At 46.4% G+C, this 20,273-nt stretch overlaps 1 protein-coding gene across 1 annotated transcript; it reads right to left on the reverse strand.

Annotated features, from left to right (window-relative positions):
• Window positions 1-459: 459 nt before the first annotated feature.
• FAXC (failed axon connections homolog, metaxin like GST domain containing) lies at window positions 460-18,414 on the reverse strand (the record flags this gene model as incomplete). The annotated part of the gene is made up of 6 exons (XM_084283792.1): window positions 460-743; window positions 2,367-2,483; window positions 5,582-5,799; window positions 12,329-12,525; window positions 17,496-17,631; window positions 18,140-18,414. 6 exons carry the CDS (start codon window positions 18,412-18,414, stop codon window positions 460-462), a joined length of 1,227 nt encoding a protein of 408 aa, XP_084139918.1.
• Between the last annotated feature and the right edge of the window lie 1,859 nt (window positions 18,415-20,273).

A 20,273-nucleotide genomic window follows, 5' to 3' on the forward strand; every position in this document is an offset into this window, starting at 1 on the left:
AAAACCGCACCAAATCAACACAGCATCAATCATTTTCTTCCACAGGAGAAAAGTGTGCCAGTAATGCCTCTTCCACTTTCGTCCTCAACCCATTCCCGTGAAGATATCAACACAAACCAGCTCTTACAAGTGCTCTGCCACCTGGATGCTTCTCCCACCCAGCTGTGGGATTTGTTTTTCAGTGAGAGCAAAAATGTTGATTAAATGGTCCCATTGCCCTCTGGACCTCCAGTTTGCCCATGAGTGTTTTAAATAACTGTTTACCTTGGTTCTGGTTCCATCTGAACAGTTACACAAAATGAAATAAGATTGAGACAGTCCAGTCCAACATGTGACAGCCAAGTCAAGCACAATGGTCTCTCGGAGGTGGTACAGACCTCCTCCCAGCCTGGAGCAGAAAAGAAATCAGACTGGTCCCAAGAAACAGCTTGTCTGCAAAACGGGAGATGCTTGTACACATCATTTGCATTGTTCGTGATCTCTGTAGTCATCCATGTCCACATCCGAATCAAAGAGCGAGTGTCCAGTGTAATCTGTGTCAGGGGTATGAGAAATACTGTTCCCTTCCTCATCAAATGTTTCTGTCCTTGAATAAAAACTGAAGTCCTGCAAAGGGGAGTGAGTCTTGCTTGCTTCACTGCTTTCTTCGGATTCATACAGAGTGTTATCGTCATCATGGTGCCACTCTGGCCAGAATTTCCTCCTTATTCTTTCACAATACATAGCAAGGTTAATCAGTTCACCTGCAACACAGCACAACACACTCCAGTAAATACATCCAGTCAATAACAACTTGCCAGCTGATGCAGGAACGTATTAGCATAGTTTGGAAATAAATCGTGCAGGTTCTTTCCAAAGAGGTACCAGAACCTTGTTTTGAAATGGCAAGATCCAGTCAATCCTCTCAGTGGTTGTTCACATAATTTAAAACACACACTATTAACCCATACACAGTAAGAAAGATTACACTGAAATGAACATAAATGCAGAATACCTAACCCAAATTCAATATCTACAGAAATAAATCAAGACAAGACACTAGTAGTGTAAGATTTTCATGTCAAAATTCTTGCTTCTTTAGCAGAAGCATGGTTTCTAAAGTCAGGATTTGATGCTACATATGCAATCCATTCATTTATTAAAATTTAGTGAATTTGGATGTTTGGGGCTTGCACCACCAGATGGCAGCGTTGTCTGCAAGGTAAATTCATGGGTTTGGCTTTTGTGTGACTCGCCTCTAATGTTCCTAGCCCACAGGAGTATGTTATGCTTTATGTTTATATGTATACATATGCTTAAAGAGAAGAATTTATGAGGAAACATCAACGACCAAAGAAATAACAGCATATTAGAGGGATTATGTATGTGTATATGGAACCAGCACTTGTAATATAACACAGCATGAGTAGCTAGGTGGGTACAGAGAATCATCCATGCTGCTTGGGCATTTATATAATTTACCATTCCTTTCTCTTAGATACAAAATAGTTCAAACATCATTTTTCTTGAAACCCATGGACCCTTTAGAATTCTATCTGTCCCCTCAGACATCAAGGGAAAGAACTACATGGCCTATATCTACGTCCCTCATAAAAAATCTCAAGTATATTTTTTCCTCCACTCGAAGTGCTAGTAATGGGCAAGTCTGTGCCTCCAAACTGTTGCCTTAGTAGCTACCTCTTGCTCAAGGTAGGTCTACAGATTAGATTAATTCCTTTCACAGCTATTTCACATCCTTCGTTCTTTCCATTTTTCACACTGTGTGGCTTTATTCTGCACAGCAACGCCAAGATGCTCCCACCAGACTTTGGCACACATATGCCACTCCACAAAGGAAAAAAGAAGTTGGGGCAGGAGGAGCAGCTATGTTGGTTTCCAAGTCATGCAAAAACAAAGAAACTCCAAAGCCAGACTGGAATCTTTTCCTTGCCCAGCATCCTTAATAGCAACAAAGGCTCTAATTGCACTGGGACAACAGTGCTTGCAGTTCTATTGTCAGTGGAAACTCCTCAGTTCAGCAAAATTTGGCTCATGGCTTCTAATACTTTACCCAGCGTTCATTCCATAGAGGCATTTGGTCTTTGCTATGTTAAACAGGGAAAAGATCAAGTACAGGAACAGAAACAATCACCATGCAGATCATTAAAGTGAAAACAAACAAGAATTTTAAGAAAAAAAAAAAACAACATTACAGGATATAAGTGCTACATCAAAGGCAAGAACAGCCTAGGATGCAGTTAAGTGCCCCTGCAATCTTCAAATAACCTTACAAGGTGCTCCAAGTTTAAATACAGCAAATGCTACCCAGAGTCTTTGTTCTGTGTTTGTTTTTTTCCCTTTGTCAGAGATCACTTAAAACCTCTTACCTTTGATTAGCCTCTCTGGTCTGGTCCCTGGTAGTGTCCACATTGCCTGGGCCAGATGCCCAAAAACGGTGGCATCAACAGTGGAAAGGTTTGGTCCCATAATGTACTTCTTGTCACCTGTAAATACAACAGCAAACATTTCACTGGGGAAATGGCAGTGAAAATCTGGATTTTTCCCATTATGTCTTCAACACAATTTTTATGGAAAATCATTTAGTTTAAAGGCAGAGATTTGATATTGATTAGGGTTCAACAGCTGATCCTAGGCCTCAGTAGGTGAAATCCATTTGTGCAGCTTGTTCAGACTGACACTGATTCATTGCTAAGACTCACTGTGACTGCTCAGAGCAGATCTGCATCTCCAGGAGAGGCAGGAGACATATGAGGACACAGCAGATAGAGGAGAAAGCAGCCGTGGGCAGGAGCAAACAGCTTGGAGCTCGGAGCAAGTTTGCCAAGAACCTCTCGCCAGGTGACACCGCTCCAAGGACGGCCACGAGGCTCTTCCCACTCTCTGCCCCCAGCTCCATCCCAACACGACACGCTTGTGTAAGGCACCAGGAGGAGTCCTGGAGCGTCCTCACTTCAGAGACAGGAGCCCCACAGACAGCAAACAGCAAAGCAGGCTCTCCCCATGCCACCCGGACGCATCCCACCGCCGCAGCTTCACAAACTGAGAGCGGGGTGTTTCACACTCAGCCACAACACGGCCAGCGGGCTCAGCAGACCACCAGCCCTCCTCACACACAGCACCCCCACCTCCCGGCACCGCCTTCTGACCGGCAGGGACGCAGCCACGGCACTCCTGGTGCACGGGCAGGGGGAACGGCAGCCACGTGGGACTGCCCTGGTCTGCAGGAAGGACGTGCCTGCTCCGCACACCTCTCTGGGCACCCGGCCGTCGTGATGGTCCTGGGCAGCTACCACAGCACACACAGACAGCAACTGACTAAGACAGGGAAGAAAATCCTCTTTCAAGGAGGCCGTTCGCAAAAGGATCATCCAGTACCAGCTCACTGCCTCAGCGCAGGCATTAGCCCCACAGCACAGGCAGCAAGCAGGGCACACAAGTGAGACATGAGGCATTTCAGGGGTCAGGTTAGATGGCTGCTTTGGCCCTGCCTTGGCCCAATGTGCTATAAAGTGTGAAATGCTGCCCATAATTGAATTCTCCAAATCCAGTTATCCCATCTCCCCAGGACATTCTTCCCTTGTACAACACAAGCTGCCTGTAATTCAGCGGGTTATTAAATGTTAGGGTTATTGAGCGAGCTTAGAAAAACTGTCCAGCGGTGAAATACAGCAAATTGTGAAGTACAGCACAACATAATCTGCTATCCCCCTGTACTACAATGTAGCAAAGCAGTGCTCGGGAATAAGGAATAATGGTAACTTCCTACAGCGTGTCGGATGTGATAGCAAAACGGAGCTAACTCTCCCCAGCTCGGGCACAGCTGCACCAACCTGTGTCTGACAGCTCGTACTGCCCCGCAGCGATTCAGGAGAGCCTCCAGCCAGGCTGGAAGTCCCTCGCCCACCTCCTGTCCCCACGGGGACAGACCCCTGAAGGCCACGGTTATCCAGACAATCCAAAGGTCAAATATAATGACTGTACACTGACTAATCTGACTGACTAATGGGGAAAAAAAAAAAAGAACAATATTCAGCCGATAACATAGTAAAGTAACAATAACATAGCAGGTGCCCATCGAGGCTTTACAAAATCCAGGCAGACATGATGTTCCCATCAATAACCTGGAACTGGGCGGCAAGGCCCTGCTGGGAGCACATGCACCACGCAAAAAGAAAGCAGCGTGGTGGCAAAAAAACGAAGGGCAGTCGCAGGGCTGGCAAACGGGGCCACGAGCAGCACGCAGCGTGCAGGCACACGCGGAGGTGTAGGAGCTGCGGGGAGGTCTGTCCAGAGAGTGGGAGGCAGAGAGAATGCAGAGGGGAAAAAAAGCACATTTTTTTGCAAGATTTGAAGAAAACACCTTAGAGAGAAGCTTGAGGATTTCCAGTCATTTTTCACATCAAAACCAAAAGCAAGATTAATGGCTTGATTACAGCATTTATCTTCACAAGGAGAGGCTGCCTGAAGGCTGAGACCGGGCGAGCTCTGAACTGAAACTGGACAGCTTTTGGTGGTGATCAACACCTGCCACCAATTACTGATGAACACAGTGGCATCTCCACCTCCTGAAATCTTCTGATTAAAGCTGGATGCCTTTTGGAAAGACCCGCTTCAACCAGAAGTGAGATGGGTGCCTCAGGGCAGCAACCCATTTGTAGAGACCCGACTGGATGATTCAGAGACCCAGCTGAACTCAGAACTATGAACTTGAGCATCACTATAGGCTCCAGAGTCAAAAGGATACAAATACATCTGGGAACAGACCCAAAAGCAATTACGGAGAGGCAAACATGGTAACAGCTATACCTGGAAAAGGTCTCGGCTGAAGGAGTCCCCCCCAGCAGGGCCACCTGCTGCTCAGCCTCTCCGGAGGACCGTAACGGGACCATAACAGTGTGATCAGCTCTCAGCAGATCGCAGCCCAGAAACTCAGTGCAGACAGCTCCAGTTCAGACTTCAGCCTGAGCTACACAACCAAAATGAGGCTCACGTGGTTCTAGCTGAGTGAGGGCGACCTTAAGACTACCTGCACAACATCCACCCATGACAACCAGCACACCTGAACCCATCCATTTTGACAAACCACCTCCTACCTACAGCTTTGAATAAAGCTGCTCACACCAACCAAATGCAGCAAAGTCCAGCTCACCAAAGTACCACCTGCAAAGGACTTTCGAATGGCAGCCTCACAATAATCTGTCAAATGGTAACGAGTCCCACTAGGAAAAGAGATTCCCCAAAATGTAAGTAAGAGCTTACATCTGCCAAAATGAACACTACGATGTCCTGAATTCACACAACAAAGCATTCATCCAAGACCACAGGCCACATTCTGCTCCTTTAGATACAGACGATGCACAGAGAAGCAACCCGCCTACCCCTCTAGAGAGGCAATTTGGTGACAAATAGTGAGGAAAGAAGCGCCGACCCCTTGGGAGTGAAGGTGGCGCTGAGGGCAGCATGGCCTCCACCCACTGACAGAAGCGAGCTCATCCATATGTGTGACCAGGCTGCCACACACGAGCGACCTCACCCCGCGGGCTGTGCTCAAGCAGAAGGCGAATTGTTTGCTGTACGTTACCCAGGAGGCTCGCTAGAGTCCGCATGTCTTTCTCCATCAGCGTGTACATCTCCTCCTCCGAGAAGCGGCCGATGCCGTGGCCGTACATCTCCCGCTTCACGATCCCTTTGGTCAGGTGGCAGAGAATCCACTTCAGCAGGTCGCTGAGGGGGCCGTACACCGAAATCATCTTCTGCGTCTCATGAAGGTTTTCCACCCACTGGCAATACGCCAGAGTCCTGGAAGGATGCACAAAGCAAGTTGTAAGAGTCGTCACCCTGCAACAGCTCCCACAAAGGTCAGATTGTTTTAACACTAGATGCTCTCTGCCCCGATGGAGGGCTAGCGCCCCATGAAAGCAGACCTTGGTGCACCTCGGGGTGCCAAAAGGGTTTATTAGCCAAAGCTGACCGACTGCACAGGCCTAGGGAAAACAAAGAAAAACTGAGAAACCAAGCTCTCCTCCCACCAACCTGTTCTCCTTGCTTTCTATACTGCGGCAACTTAGTCAAGCAGTAACTTTGCACCAACATAAATATTGCAGCAGTGATTTCTCAGAAAGATCTCTGCTCTCTTCAGAGAATAACAATGACACAACCTTTACCAAAAAAAAAAAAAAAAAAAAAAAAAAAGGAAACAACTGAAAAGGTGGTCGTTCTCAGGTTATTTTTTTCAGGCATTTTTTCTTCCCCTAACGAAGATGTTGATCTTGTATGAGATACACTTCTAAAGGCTTCTGCTGTGTCTCAGGCTGCACTGCAGCTTTATTAAATGGCAAATGCATTACTTCAAAAGGTCTTCTCATCAAAATTTGTCTTACCAGCTATATGTTTTGCTTCCCACAATAATTTTTGTGCTTTATTAATACTGTAGGCAAAGAAAGTCATTTGTTGCTGTTGCTACTTTAACTTTTCTAATGCACAGCACCATCTGACACAAGATTTTCTGAAGAAACAAGAGACCACACAACTTGTGACAGAAGTTCAAAGGATACTGAAAGATGGGCTAAAGACATCTCAAAGCATACACGACAAATGTTTGAAGCCAACAGGGTCTCAGAAATATTGGGCATTTATAGCCATGTTCCACTATATTTTTAAAAATTTCCAAACTGAAAAATTTTAAAAAGTAGGCTTATGTATTTGAGATGGTATGAAAAAAGGCTCACGAGATATGATAAACTAATGAAGCTAGATAGAAAAGCTGGAATATCAGAAGTTGCAAGTTCACATATGTAAAATATTAAATAGTGTTTAATAATTAAATGTTTCCATTTCCACTATGATTGGAGCTCTTTTTTTTTTTTTTTTTTTAAGTTCAGAATATGACTTCAGTAGAATTCTACATATTTCTACTTGCCTCTAATCTCCTTAGTGCCTATACGGATCAGCTAATTCAAAGTATGAGAAAAAAAGAGAAGCATCTCCTGGAACACTCACACTTCTTTTTTTTAAACTCGCATGCCTTATCAACCTCCAGTATATCATGACCAGAAGGTGAATTCAGCACTACCATCAGGGAAAATCTACTTTTGAACAATGAAAAAATGCTCCAATCTTTACATTTTCACAAATTCCTTATTTGAATTACTAATAACATGAGGTAAAAGGAGCATATTTGGCGTAACAGCTGAAAAGAAAAATCCACTTAAAGCTCAAATTTGCAATGCTCTCAGAAAGGAGGAAAGGCATTTTAATTCCACTAAAAGCTGTCCCCTGCAGACAATGTCTTCTGCTCAAAGTGATTTCATTAAAGCCAGTAACAGTGAGGCCCGTGCAGGCATTGGTGCAAATGCATGACCAGTAAGGACCAAAAATGCACCTGCTTTGTTTCTGACAGCTTTTACCCTCACCAGGTTTCTCCACAACCTGTTGTGCTATATCAGTATGACGACAGCATCCCACTGATGGCTCACATACCTCGGTGCAGCTCTTCAAATGGAGACAGTGCACAATCCTTAGTGCTCAAAATGGATGAATCAACCAAAGTTTTGGGGCAAGTTTCAGCAAAGCTGGGTTCGAAACAAAACTGGGTTTAGAAAGGGGCACCAGAATGAAATGGGGAACGTGAAACCGGCAAGCACTGGAGCAAACAGGTACTGAAATACCAGAAGCATCAACTTTGGCTGAAAGATGTGCTGCAAAACTGCTTTGCCCCAGGAACAGACATAAAAGGTGAAACAACTTAAGAAACATGGGAAGAAAACTGGGCTGAAAACCTAAGGGCACTTCATAAAGCAGAACATTTCAGTAGCTGTGTTTCGCAGGCCTGGGAAAGGACACGGGCTCTTGGATGGATACAGCTTGGAAGGGGAAGAAAGAACCTGGTCTTGATGAGAACATCAGGAAATAATTACAAGTATTACCTACATCTATCAGCTATTAATTATACTTTTTACTTGAATAAGCTGAGAGAAACCTGCTCTCCAATAGCACAGCTGAGCATCTGACTACGAAGGCCCTCATTCCCCAGCATGGATCTCATTGGCTTCACCCGGCCACTCTGCAGCACAGTTTTAGTTGCTTTACGACAATGGGGCTCACCATAGAGAAGGACAGCAAGAAAAACATGACAAAATAAAGCAAAAATGCAGAAAGGAGGCTATGCTGTAGTATTTTGGAAAAAATCACGCCAGTCCAACAGCCCCTCCAGCCCTTCCAGGACTATTATGCACTCTGACTCCATCAGCGAGCTGGCACCGCACCAAGTCATCAACCATGCCCAGGACAGCTTTAATTTCATGAGACAGGACAAATAAGGTTTCCCACAAAGCTAATTAGCCTGTCCTACAAAACAAGAGCACATTTCCCTAACGTTCACTTGTTTGCTCTGGGGAAGAAGGTCTTTGGGTTTGGAAGAGGCAGATACCAGATGAAGAGTTAACGACCTGGACGGCGATGCAGGAAAAGCAGAACGGCACCAGATTTTGGTAATCCCATCTCAGCTAAGTCATCAAGCATGATCTTGGATGTGTGCCTGTCGCTCTGAGTGAGTAAAGTTGTCGTGTCCCAGATCTCAAATTTATGTGGGCAATGAAGCCAGCTCAACAGACAACCGCCGAGTTTACGCCTGTAATTTTATGGTTCAGAGCACACAAAAGCACAGAAAAAAAAGTAGGCTCGGATTTAGAGGGACAGCTAAAGGTACTTTTAAAACTAGCTTTATGGGCACTTTGTTAAAATGATTATATTCAAAGGTTGATAAAATCAGTGCTTCCCACCAAAACATGCTCCTCTGCATCCAATTCTGCCCATCATTCCTCTGCTTAGACTGCATTAGTCCAGCATTATAAAAATTACAAAAAGTTAGGAAATGCCAGAAATCAGGTAGTCTAATTCAGCATAATTATACATTTTAAACTACAGTCAGTATTTATGGGATGCCATTTTAAATATTGGCCTGAACTGAGCATTTCAGGTAACATTAGCATTTCCGTTAGTGCCAGCACATCTGTAAAAATGTAAAAATTGTAAAAATCCTGGAGTATAAATAAAACAATAATGCATGAAAAAAAATGCTACAGAGGTGAAGCAAATCTGAAGTATAAATGTAACAGCAGCTCTGGCCTCAATACATAAATCAGGAGACGAGATGGAGAAAGTGACTCATCAGCAGCAGCTTGCCTGATTATCCCCAAACTAACTGAACTGAAAAAAAAAAAGCACCAAGGCAAGGGGGGAGATGCTGAAAGTGATTCGAACTGGGGGTTATTTTTCCCATCTGAATCCTGCACAGTGTGGAATTTCTTGATAGAGAAATGGATTATAACAAATTCAATCCACCGTCAGCTGTGGACACCTTACCTGCTGTGTGACTTCTCAGAGGAAATGGCTGTTAAGCCAGCAGTGGTATTCAGGCCTTGTCAATAGCAGGAGAGGTGTCACTCGTGTAACTGCCTTGATGTTAAACATGCATTACGTTACGTTCAATGCATGGCAGGTCTGAGTACCTATCAAAGTCAGACTCTCTTGTGTTATCGTACCAAGCTCTTCCTGTCCTTCACTCATCACATACGTGGTATTTACACAGTCTTCTTAAAAGACAAAGCAAGAAATTGATAGATTTATGCATGTATATGCATTTATAAATCACTAAGGTTGTTTTTCACAACACAGCTAAACCAATTGGATAGGTTTCGCTGGTTCCTAAGGGGCCCACGGGTCACTACAGGGTGCGGAGATGTCCCGGGCCAAGCCTTCGGAAGATGACAGAGGTCTGCACACAGATCGAGGACCTCGGGTCAAAGCCTGGTCCCTGAGGCACGGAACTGCTCTGCTCCCATCTCCTCCTGCTGACTCAGCCTCACCCCCACTTAGGTTAGGAGGTTTCTTCCCTTTGCTGATTTAAACATAGCAAAAGGCTGACAATTATAGCCTCCTCCGGGGACAGAAGCTCCAGCACCAGCCTCATGAATCTCAGAGACATGCTGTAATCCCAGTAATAAAATGGGTACACTCAATCACTCACTGGCTCTCTGCCTGACCCCTGCCAGGCATCGCAGCCTGGGGCAGAGGCCAGGTGGCTGGAGGCTGATGTTCACAACAACCCTACACCACTTTCAGCTCCAGCCAAAGCAGCAATTTCCACCTTTAAGAGGCACTAAGCAACCAGAGCTGCTGCTGAAGATAGGCAATTAGCTCAGCAAAAGCTAAACATTTCAGGAGGAGATGCTGAGCACCCACCAGGACTAGCTCCATCCAGAGACAGCACACCACAAGATGTTCTCTGCCTCTTCACTCGATAGATGCACTACAGGATTACTTATTTATGACGGAACTACTTTGCATGCTGCTGGAAACAGAACTGTATTAATCACAGTTTATACTACTGCTTTGGAGGCTTGAGTTTATAAACCTTACTCTGCAGAAATTGCTTTCACAACTGCCTCACCATGGGACTTGGAGACATCACAAATGAACCCTGAGCTCCTGGTGGGAAGTGGGAAGCACCCAGGTTCAAGCACCGGTGTGAAGGAACCCCACAACCATGAATGCGATCCTGTCAGATACAAACTCAGCCCTACACAGCTATGGCCTGATTTTATCATTTATATTTTATTTTATTTTAAAAATATTTTATTTTATTTTAACCACGGAGGAGTCAGGGCTGTTATCCGGGAGTTACAGCTGGACCTTTCACTATGCTGCAGAAAAAAAAACAACATGCCCTAGGAAATGTGAGGAAAACTCACCCGTGGGACTGAATACAAAAGGCAACAGGGATGTGCAACCAGGCATGCACATTTTTATTTCTATTTCTTCTAGCTTAATCCATCTACTTCAATGCCATCTCCTTGCTCCTTGCCCCCCATACTCCTCTATTTCGTGCCCAGCAGCGCTGAGTCTGCTCAGTGGGAGTGTGGATGGACAGACATCAGCTTCACAAAGGAAGGAAGAGTGATTTATAATTGGGACACACAAAAGCCGTACAAGTTTGTCATCCGTAGTGTTGCATTTAAAGCAGTTAAGTCCACAGACCACAAAACAAACAACGTACTTAGGCAAGGAGATGGAGCATTAGGGGCTTAAAAGGCCTCAGCTTCCCTCCAGCTGCTACAATAACAGAAGAAAAAAAGTAAACAAAACAAAAAAAAAAAAGCACATTTGCAAATGACAGGTGTCTAAGAGCTGTGGTCAGATTTTTGAAGACACGTCACTGCAGATGGGTATAAGCAGTGAAAGTCACACTTCTGAGAAGGCTGGGATTTCATTTTGAAACCACATCATTTCAGCCTGCCTACTGAACGCTACATTCCTTCCCAGGAAACACTACAAATGGTTTGAAGAACTATACATACACATGTTCACCTGGTGCTGCTCTTCTTCAATAGGAAAATGAAAAGAAAAAAAAAAAAGAAAAAAAAAAGGTAAATGCAATCAAGTTAAATCACACACTTTTGGAGAAAATAAAATGCTGTGTGAATGCAAGACTCAGTACAACAGGAACTTAAGTGCACGCTAGAAAGCAAATGGTTGAGAAAAAGCCTTCTGCCTACTGAGGTATCCCATGCAGCATCCGGGACACCACACCCACCTGCTACTTCTGTGGATCCAGTCTGCAAAGGACACTTAAAAATGCACTGAAATGAAAAGTCGGGGCGCAGGAGGAGGAATAAAAATAAAATAATAAAAATTTAAAAATCACAGATACTATTTTCAAACGTGTCAGTAAAATGCATAGAATATCAGCGAAGTTATATTTAGGTTTTTCATTCATATCTATACTCCATCTTCTGAGGATACCACAAGTAATGTTGTGTCCTTATCAACTGGTGCTGCTGCCAGCAATACTTACTAACAGGAATATTCTACATTACAGGAAAGGCAATAATCCATACTGTAATCACACACACAGACAATAAAAAAAACAGTAACTGCAGGAAAACAATATTTTAGCTTCACTGTAAATGTTGGGCATTATTTTTTGTTTCCCCTCTCAAACCTTGCATGTTTGCAGCCATCTTGGCTTTGCTCCTCATTGACCAGGCTGTTCCCATGTGGAGGGCACACGGAGGAGGACAAACAGCTGCTTCCTTCTGCAACGCCGACTCCTTACCTTGCCTACACATCACTACAGCTCTCGGGGGAGCTGCTCCTGACTCATAGCATAAGCAGAAAGAAGCAGCAGCCTTCCACAGTGAGAAGAGCTGTGAAATTAATAATTGGGTAACTGCAATAACCGCGAGACAAAATGAGCATTCCCTAACAGGCAAGAGCGCAGGTGCAGATCTGACAGCAGAACACAAGCAGCTTTTCCATGCAAGCTTACCAATAGAAGTGCTCCTCCACCATTTTTGTCACTGCTCTGGAAACAGCTCGTTCACGTGGACCCAGGTTTTTATTTAAATTCACTCCGAGTTGCTCTTCCAAAAAGTCAATAATGAACTCAGTGCCAGATACTTTTTTGTGATTGTATTCAATCCATGGCATTTTTCCTTGAGGGGAAAGTTTTCCATCAAAATAGTTCTAAGAAAAAAAGCAAATAAACAGACAAAAAAGGCCCTTCAGGTTCTGTTTCAATGAGAATAAAGCTTTTTAATAGCTTTCTGTGTTTTTAAAAGTAACATTTTTAATTAATACACCAGATTAACTGTACCTATACAAACAGAGCAGTGGCTTTAAGTGATACCAAAATAGTTATTTCCAGGTCCTGCAATGTCTTGCAAGCTTCCATATTACAAGCCACGTGGTTTAATATTACTTAAGTACCTGGGGTATTTAAGGGGTTGGAGATGCTCAGATCTCCCAGAAGATTGGGTCCATAGTTCTAAACAAGTTTTTAATCACAGGAATCACACCTTAATTTGGCTCATACCCAGAGCAGCACTTTTTGTATTAAAATTATGTTATAAATACTAATTCACTGCCTGTCTCAGTGAGTCCACGATGAAAGGTTTTCTATCATTTTATCATTCCCTCACCGGGCAGGAGGGAAATATGCCTTTACATGTGCTTCTGCAATTTCCTAACTTAGAAATCTCTCACATTCACAGCCAGGGTTGTTACAATTGGATCTACAATTGGGCCAGCAGCACTGCTGAGCACAGCACGAGCACACTGCTGAATACTAGTACATGTCCTCAGAGCAGCTCTTGTACGGATGTATTAATGTATTTTCTCCATTTTCCAGTTGGAGAAGGTGAAATAGAGAGATGAGAGAATTTATGCCTCATCTAACAAACAGGAGAGGTATGCCTGGCTTCCAAAATGCGATCAGATATTTGATCTCAATTCTCTCTTGCTTCTGAAAGCAGGGATACAAGGCAGAACTTTTTTTCTTCTCTTGGGATTCACTTCCTCGTGTCCCATTATTTAGCAAAATAAAAATCCTAGCTCAGAAACCGAATCAGAAAGGCTCACAACGAGCAAGCTCAGTGCCCCACACCTGGCAGTCAGCCTAAGCGTTTTGGGGTCCAGCTGCTAAGTTCAGGGTTAGCTGCTCTCAGCTGATCTGCCTGGGTCTCAAACATTTACCCCATACAAATCCACTAAAGATGGGTTAAGGTCACCACGCAGCAAGGAGCACGCACCAGAAGGCGACCCCAGCTCGGCCTGAACACACTGAGCACACAGCACCCAGGCTGCCACCCAAAATAAGGATGTGCACACCACGAGCAATGCGCGCCCATTCCCGGAGGCTCATCCCTTTTGGATCAGAGCAGAAGAAATGCCTAACGCTGCTGGGAAAACAAAGCCTTCTGGTCGCAGCCTTTTCCAGGACTCCTGCCCAAGCAAATATGACGGAAGGAATACCGGGTTATATAATGTCTCCTACGCTGCATCCACGCCAGGATGAACAAAGCAGCAGGATCCTCCCTGCCCGCACGTGCAGGTGACTGCCCTGTCAGTGGGAAAGACACTGAAACCACCCAGAGCCTGAAACCCAACGCAGAGCGTGAAGTCCACAGCCCCTTCAGGATGAGATGTGCACAGATACTGATGTTCTGCAGGAGGCGGTGGGCTTGAAGATGTGCCCATAACCTATCGCAGTTCTGTACGCCACATCGTTTGCAATCCAGAAAAAGCCAATTTTTTTGTTATTCAGCCACACAACTCCTCAAGCATGCACACGCACATACAAATACACTGTGTAAAAAGCTAGTACTGCACTGATATTATACTCCCAAAAACACAAATGATGGCCTAAGTTGCTTTAGGAAAGTTGGTATAGGCAAACCTAAAAAAATTCTTGCAGGATTTTCATGTTTTGTTACACACAGCTCATCAAACAAAAGGGGAAACATCTTTCAATGACCTGGGGAAACCTTTGTCTCTGGGCAAATCTCACATCATACTGTTCTCGTATCCACTGTTCTCAAGTGGATATTTTTAGGCTTCAAACCTCAGTATCCTTATGGCTGCTGCTAATTGCCATCAAATATTTATCAATTTTCCACTTGAAAACTGGTCCATCTGCAAAGCAGGAAAGCCATGGTATTATTAAAAAAAAAAAATACCCTCATACCTCATGGTACTTTAACCTGAACTGCAGGCTACAAAGCAACTATAACAAGAGCTCCTGAGAACATCATTTACAGAGGAAATTACAAACCAAGCAGCACAGGGCACTTCTGGGGCAATTTTCTAGTGCTCTCCAGAAGAAATTAGGCTCCACATTTTCAGTTATTGTTGCTTATATTTTACTCTGCCTCATGTCTCCTCTCATAGAGAGTACCATCTTCACAGACCTGGCTTGAAAACATCATGTTTCTGATGTGCTAACACTCATCAGATTATGTAAATGTTCAAATCTTAATATTCACGAGGAAATACAAGAACACCCAAAAGACTTCCACAAGCACCAAGAACGGGTTCCTTTAAAAGGCCTTTATGAAGAAAAGCATGAAACGTTTTGAAAATACAGCTAGGTCGTATCACAGACCAGCCCGAGCAGAACGGGCTGAATTATTTTTGATTGAGAATTTGCACCTAGAAAGGCAGCTTCAAGAAAAACCAAGCACGTTATAAGAACAAATCTGTTTGGAGAAATCCAGATTAGGAAACGGTGGGAATACTTTACTTCATTCCTCCTGTCTTCTGACACACCATTAAAACATTTTGTGCAACACACAGCACGTCACTCAGTACTTTAATGTTCTCCAGTAAAGTCAAAACACAAGGAATCAAAAAAGAAATAACAGTCTGAAACCTCTGCTATTTGTTCTATCAGATACAACTTTCTTTTGTTGTTTTGTTTGTGTTTTTTTTTTTTTGTCACCCTGCTTCATGTTCCTCCTTTCTAAGCAGCCCCTCCCCAGGAAGGTGATGGTTCATAGCAAGCCTCTGGCTGCACCCCCCAGGCTGTTCTCCCCTCCCCAGACACTCAGCACAGGGACCTGTGGTAGCTACCACTGCTTGCTCCTGCAGAGCCAAGAGCTGCACCACTCTAGCTCACCTGGTGCCCGGAGAGCTGCAGAGTTCATCTGTAACTCAGTGTGACTCCTGCCCCTGCCAGCTGCGTGGGGTACGTCCTCCCTTGGACAGGGCTGGGGGAGGCCACACAACTCAGACAGCGGCAGAGTCGCCCCCGCAGAGAACTGGAAACACCACAGGGTTGGTGGCCGTGGCTACCAACATACGCCTTCCCCTACCTGTATGAGCTGCAAGCAGCACCACTTTCCTAACATAATGAAAAAAACAGAACCTACCTCCTTCAGACAAAAGAGCTGTGTCCTCAGCTCATAAACTTAGCACCACTGACCTTAGGCCTAAAATCCTAGGTAGGGCTGGTAACCCCACAAATGCTGAAATTGTGTATAAACCAACACGCTGACTGACAGTACAGGAAACAGAAAGGGAAGGAGAGCCCTCTGGAAATCCCTCTCTTCCCACAGTGCCAGGTGGCTGACTTGTACCCAGCACTAGCTTTCCAAATGACTCCATCCTGAATCACGCGAATGTGCAGCGTTATCTTCGGGAAGTAATTACATCCTGCGACAGCCATCTTTTACACTGCAGCTTTCCTTAACTACTCCCCATCAGAGCGATTTTTTTAATCATTTCAAACCTCTGAACTGCATAAACTGCTATTAGAGAGAAAACAGACGTCGCCAGGAATAGTTTTCCCTTCAGATGTGCAATTTCTACTCATATTACTCTGGTTTGAGAAGCAATGTGCATTAAGGCCTTCTGGTCCAACGACACATTCAAACTTCAGTATCTTTCGGGTTCCATAACCCAAAATGAGGAAAAAATACATGTACATCCCATGGGACAGAAATCCCCCCAATCTACTTCCAAATGCTCTGAAGTATCTTATTCAAGTTTCATTACATCTTAAGGTAATGAGCATTAAATTTCATGCTTTTAAAGACTTACTCAAAATGTACTAATTAGGTTTTCTTTTACTTCCAATGCAAAGGAGCTTAATTGCATAGGAATGTGGATGAATATCAACCCCAAATATGAAATAAAGTTGTTAAATGGTTTGTTTTCCTCTGCAAAAGACTGATCAAAATATTCTTAAGAGCACCTGGATATGCAGCAAAAAAAAAGTGACTTGAACCCATCCGGGGTGAGCACGAGGTGAGCCATGGCTCAGGCCCTTGGAGACACAGTAAAATCCCAAACTTACATTGCTTGGGGAAAAAAAAAAAAAAAAAAAAGAGAGAGATTTCTTCCACCGAAGATCCTTAGATACAACCTAAGATACAACAGTAATGATGACATCTGAAATGCCTTCAGTGCTTTATACAAACAGCAAAAAGACCCATCCTGTGTTTCAAAGAGCTTGTCTTCTGCACAAGCTGCCTGGTGACACCACCACACAGCATGCGCCCAACTCGTGCCATCGCAACTGAACCCTGACATTAACAAGCAAGACAGCAAGATTGTGCTCTCCTGCCTTTCCTTCACTGGAGTATCTTGAGCTTCATCCCCCAAGGGAAGCCAGCATGGGGGGCACCCAGCCACAACCAGGGAGCTGTATTCACAGCATGGAGAGCAGCCCCGTCTTCCCTCACGAGAGGGGAAGCACCGGTGATGCGAGGTGAAGCAGAAGGAGAGCACTGGGAAGAAACCCTGTGCACCACCAGGAAAACAAGAAGCTGCAGCTATTTAATCTTGTTCTCTTTAGCAAGATGCAATTCAAAGACCATATAATAATGATCAAAGATCATATAATGCCATGCTTTAGTTTTAGTGTAATATTTAGCATTACATAAACCATGAGCTACCTTCCTACTCCAGCACTTCCAACCAAGTTAACTTCCAATGTTGACTTAGCTTTACCAATTAAATCTAGAGCTGTTCTAGACCAACTTCATTCAAGTTGTACCTTTAAAGGTTATATAGCAAATTTAACCGCAGATAAAAAAGGTTTGATCTACCCAGCCAGCTGTATGGGTACCTCTCCCCGGATGAGGAAGATTGGGAGGGGAGGATGCCTGCTTGGTACTTCATGCAATTATAGGGAAAGGAAAACTGTACAGATGTACCTGGTAGGGCAAATCAGCCATCCTTAAGTAAGTTTCCATTTTCAGGCAGAAAGGGGAGAGACTCGGGACACCATTGTTAGGCCTCGAAAACTGATGCAGTATAATAGCATCTTTTGAATCCACCTCTTGCTCCTTCCTGTCAAAAACAAAACAGGATTTAAAACCCCAAAACCCAGCTGCATCATACACCAGCACATTACAGACACAAAGGAGAAATCCTGGCTGAAGCAGCACACGCGTCCTCCCTTAATGGCCTACTGCAATTCTTGTTTGTGTTTGTTTGTTTGTTATTCGCTGGATCTTGAGCCACTAAAAGGCACTTACAGTGCTGCGGCAGAGACGAGGTTTGGCCGATCCCACACTGGAGACGGCGGCGGGTGCGCCAACACGAAGGGGCCCCATCGCCTCGTCCCTCAGACAGGGGCTCTGCGCCTGGCCAGCCCCTGCCACGGCTCTCAGCACCGCTGTCACGCCGGGCGTTGTCCCGCACCGTGCCCCACCGCAAGCCTCCCCCTCGCCCCCTCGGCAAAACCCAAGCCCTCGGGGCTCCCCGCATCCCCCCTTGGCTTAGAGGGCTGCGCCCCCGCGCCCTCCCCGCGCCGTGGAGCCGTAAGATGGCTCCGCGCCGCCCCGCTGCCCCTCACCGTATGGCCAGCAGCTCGTGGAGCAGGTAGGCGGCGGCGGCCAGCAGGGCGCCGCCGGTCAGGTACAGCGTCTTCTTCCACCACGAGTCGGAGCCCAGCGCCGCCATGGTGCCGCCCGCCCCCGCGCCCGCCAGCGGGAAGGCGACGATCTCGCCCCCATAGAGGGCGGGCGGCGGCTCCTCGGGCCCCCCGCACCAGCCCAGCGACAGGCTGCGGTTGCGGCTCAGGTCCGCCACGCAGGAGCGGGGCGCCGCCAGCCCGACCCCCCACAGCATGCTGCGGGCGGCACCCGCATCCCACGGCGCCCACCGGCCCTGCCCGGCCGAGCCGGGGAGGCTCCGCCGGCCGCCGGCCCCCTGCCGCCGCTGCGCAGGGCGGGGGGGCGGCGGCTGATGATGATGCTGCTGCTACTGCTGCTGCTGCTGCTGGTGCTGCTGCTGCTGCTGCTACTGCTCCTCCTGCTCCTCCTGCTGCTGCTGCTGCTGCTGCTGCTGCTGGCGGTGCGCGGAGCGGCCTGATGAGGGCACCCGCGCCCGCCTGCCGCTGGGCTGGGCGAGCCTCGCCCAAATTATGGGGCCGGGGGGTGGGGGATGCCGCCGTCGTGTCCCCAGGGGCTGCCGCCTCGCCCTGGTGTGTCACAGCCCCGTTTGAGAGAGGAGGCGGCTGCCGTCCAAGCCCAGCGCCCGGCCGAGGCGTGAAATAGCCATAGCCGTTCCCAGACGCTTGGGATCGCGTGGTGTTTGTCTGTTTTTCTGCTGCCCGGTGAGGTGACTGAGTGGAACACATCCAAACCATGCAATCATAAAATGGCCTGGGTTGGAAGGGACCTCAAACACCACCCAGTTCCACCCCCTGCCATGGGCAGGGACACCTCCCACCACACCAGGCTGCCCAAAGCCCCATCCAGCCTGGCCTTGAGCACCTCCAGGGATGGGGCATCCACAGGCAACCTGTTCCAGTGCCTCACCATGCTCTGAGTGAAAAATTTCCTCCAAACCTCTAATCTAAATCTCCCCTCCAAATGTAGAAAGGTATAGAACAAGAGCAGCAAAACAATTTTAAAACAAATACCTCGTCACGGTTTTACTAGCATGCATGTGGGAGTGCAGCAAGTTGAGGGCTGCTCCTCACCTCCGGCCTCACTGCTGCTGCTCTGGGGCTCCAGGGCCACAAGACACCACAGGCAGGACTTGGCTTCATCTTCCACAGAAGATCCGTAGCCCTGTGCATCACACCAGCCCTCAGGTGCCCTTCTTTGGGTTACTATCACTGACCAAGTACTTAGCCCTTCATGAAATGCCATGCTGCATACAAAGCTGCTCCAAAAACCTTCCACAAGTTAGATGTTTTATCCCATCACTGGGCCAACAAAAGTGGTCAGATTCATTGCACAAATAGAAGAACCCGCACTGCCCAGCAGGGCACGGAGTGGGTCTGTGACCAGGGCTTTGTAGACACTTTGCCTCAGGATATGAGGCAGGTCAGAAAAGCAGACAAGGAAGAGAAGAGCCCTGAGCTGACAGCATGGCCATGCAGTAAGCTTTGGGGTTCAGGTGTGATGCCTTCTCTGGGTGACAGCGGTGGACAGTTTTCCGTTTTCCTCTGTTGTGCAACATCAGTGGGAGCGAGATCTGCTGTCATGCACCAGGAGGGATGCTGTGCTCAGGACACTTCCCTGCAGTAGCTCCTTGCAGCTTTTCCTTTTATTTCCCATTTTTGGGTTGCGTACTGGAGTTCAGCAGCCAGAGGCCACAGAGCCCCATGTCTGACACAGAGTGCCTGCCCATGCTGACACCCCACTCAACAATTAACAGGAGCAGAGAGGTCCCAGGGACCTGGCAAATCTCGCTCCACACACCAGCTGCTCTTTCCAAACCTCTCTGTGCTCCTTGGCCTTCATCCTTAGCAAGCTGATGGCAGAGCACCTTCTTCACAGCTCTGGGGCCACCCCATGCTACAGATGATGCACAAATATCAAAGTACGAGTGGGAAGTGAGAGCAGGAGCAGTTTCATGCCACAGTGCATCATTGGCAGCATGAGTTTTGTTAGGACAAAGAAGAGGCAAAGAAGGAAAGCTCTTTTCTCTACTACAGCACCTGCAAATCTCAGGCTGAGGATTTGTTTCAAGTGGCA

The sequence above is a fragment of the Netta rufina genome (assembly GCF_964035555.1).
Source record: "Netta rufina genome assembly, chromosome: 3".
Taxonomy (NCBI): domain Eukaryota; kingdom Metazoa; phylum Chordata; class Aves; order Anseriformes; family Anatidae; genus Netta; species Netta rufina.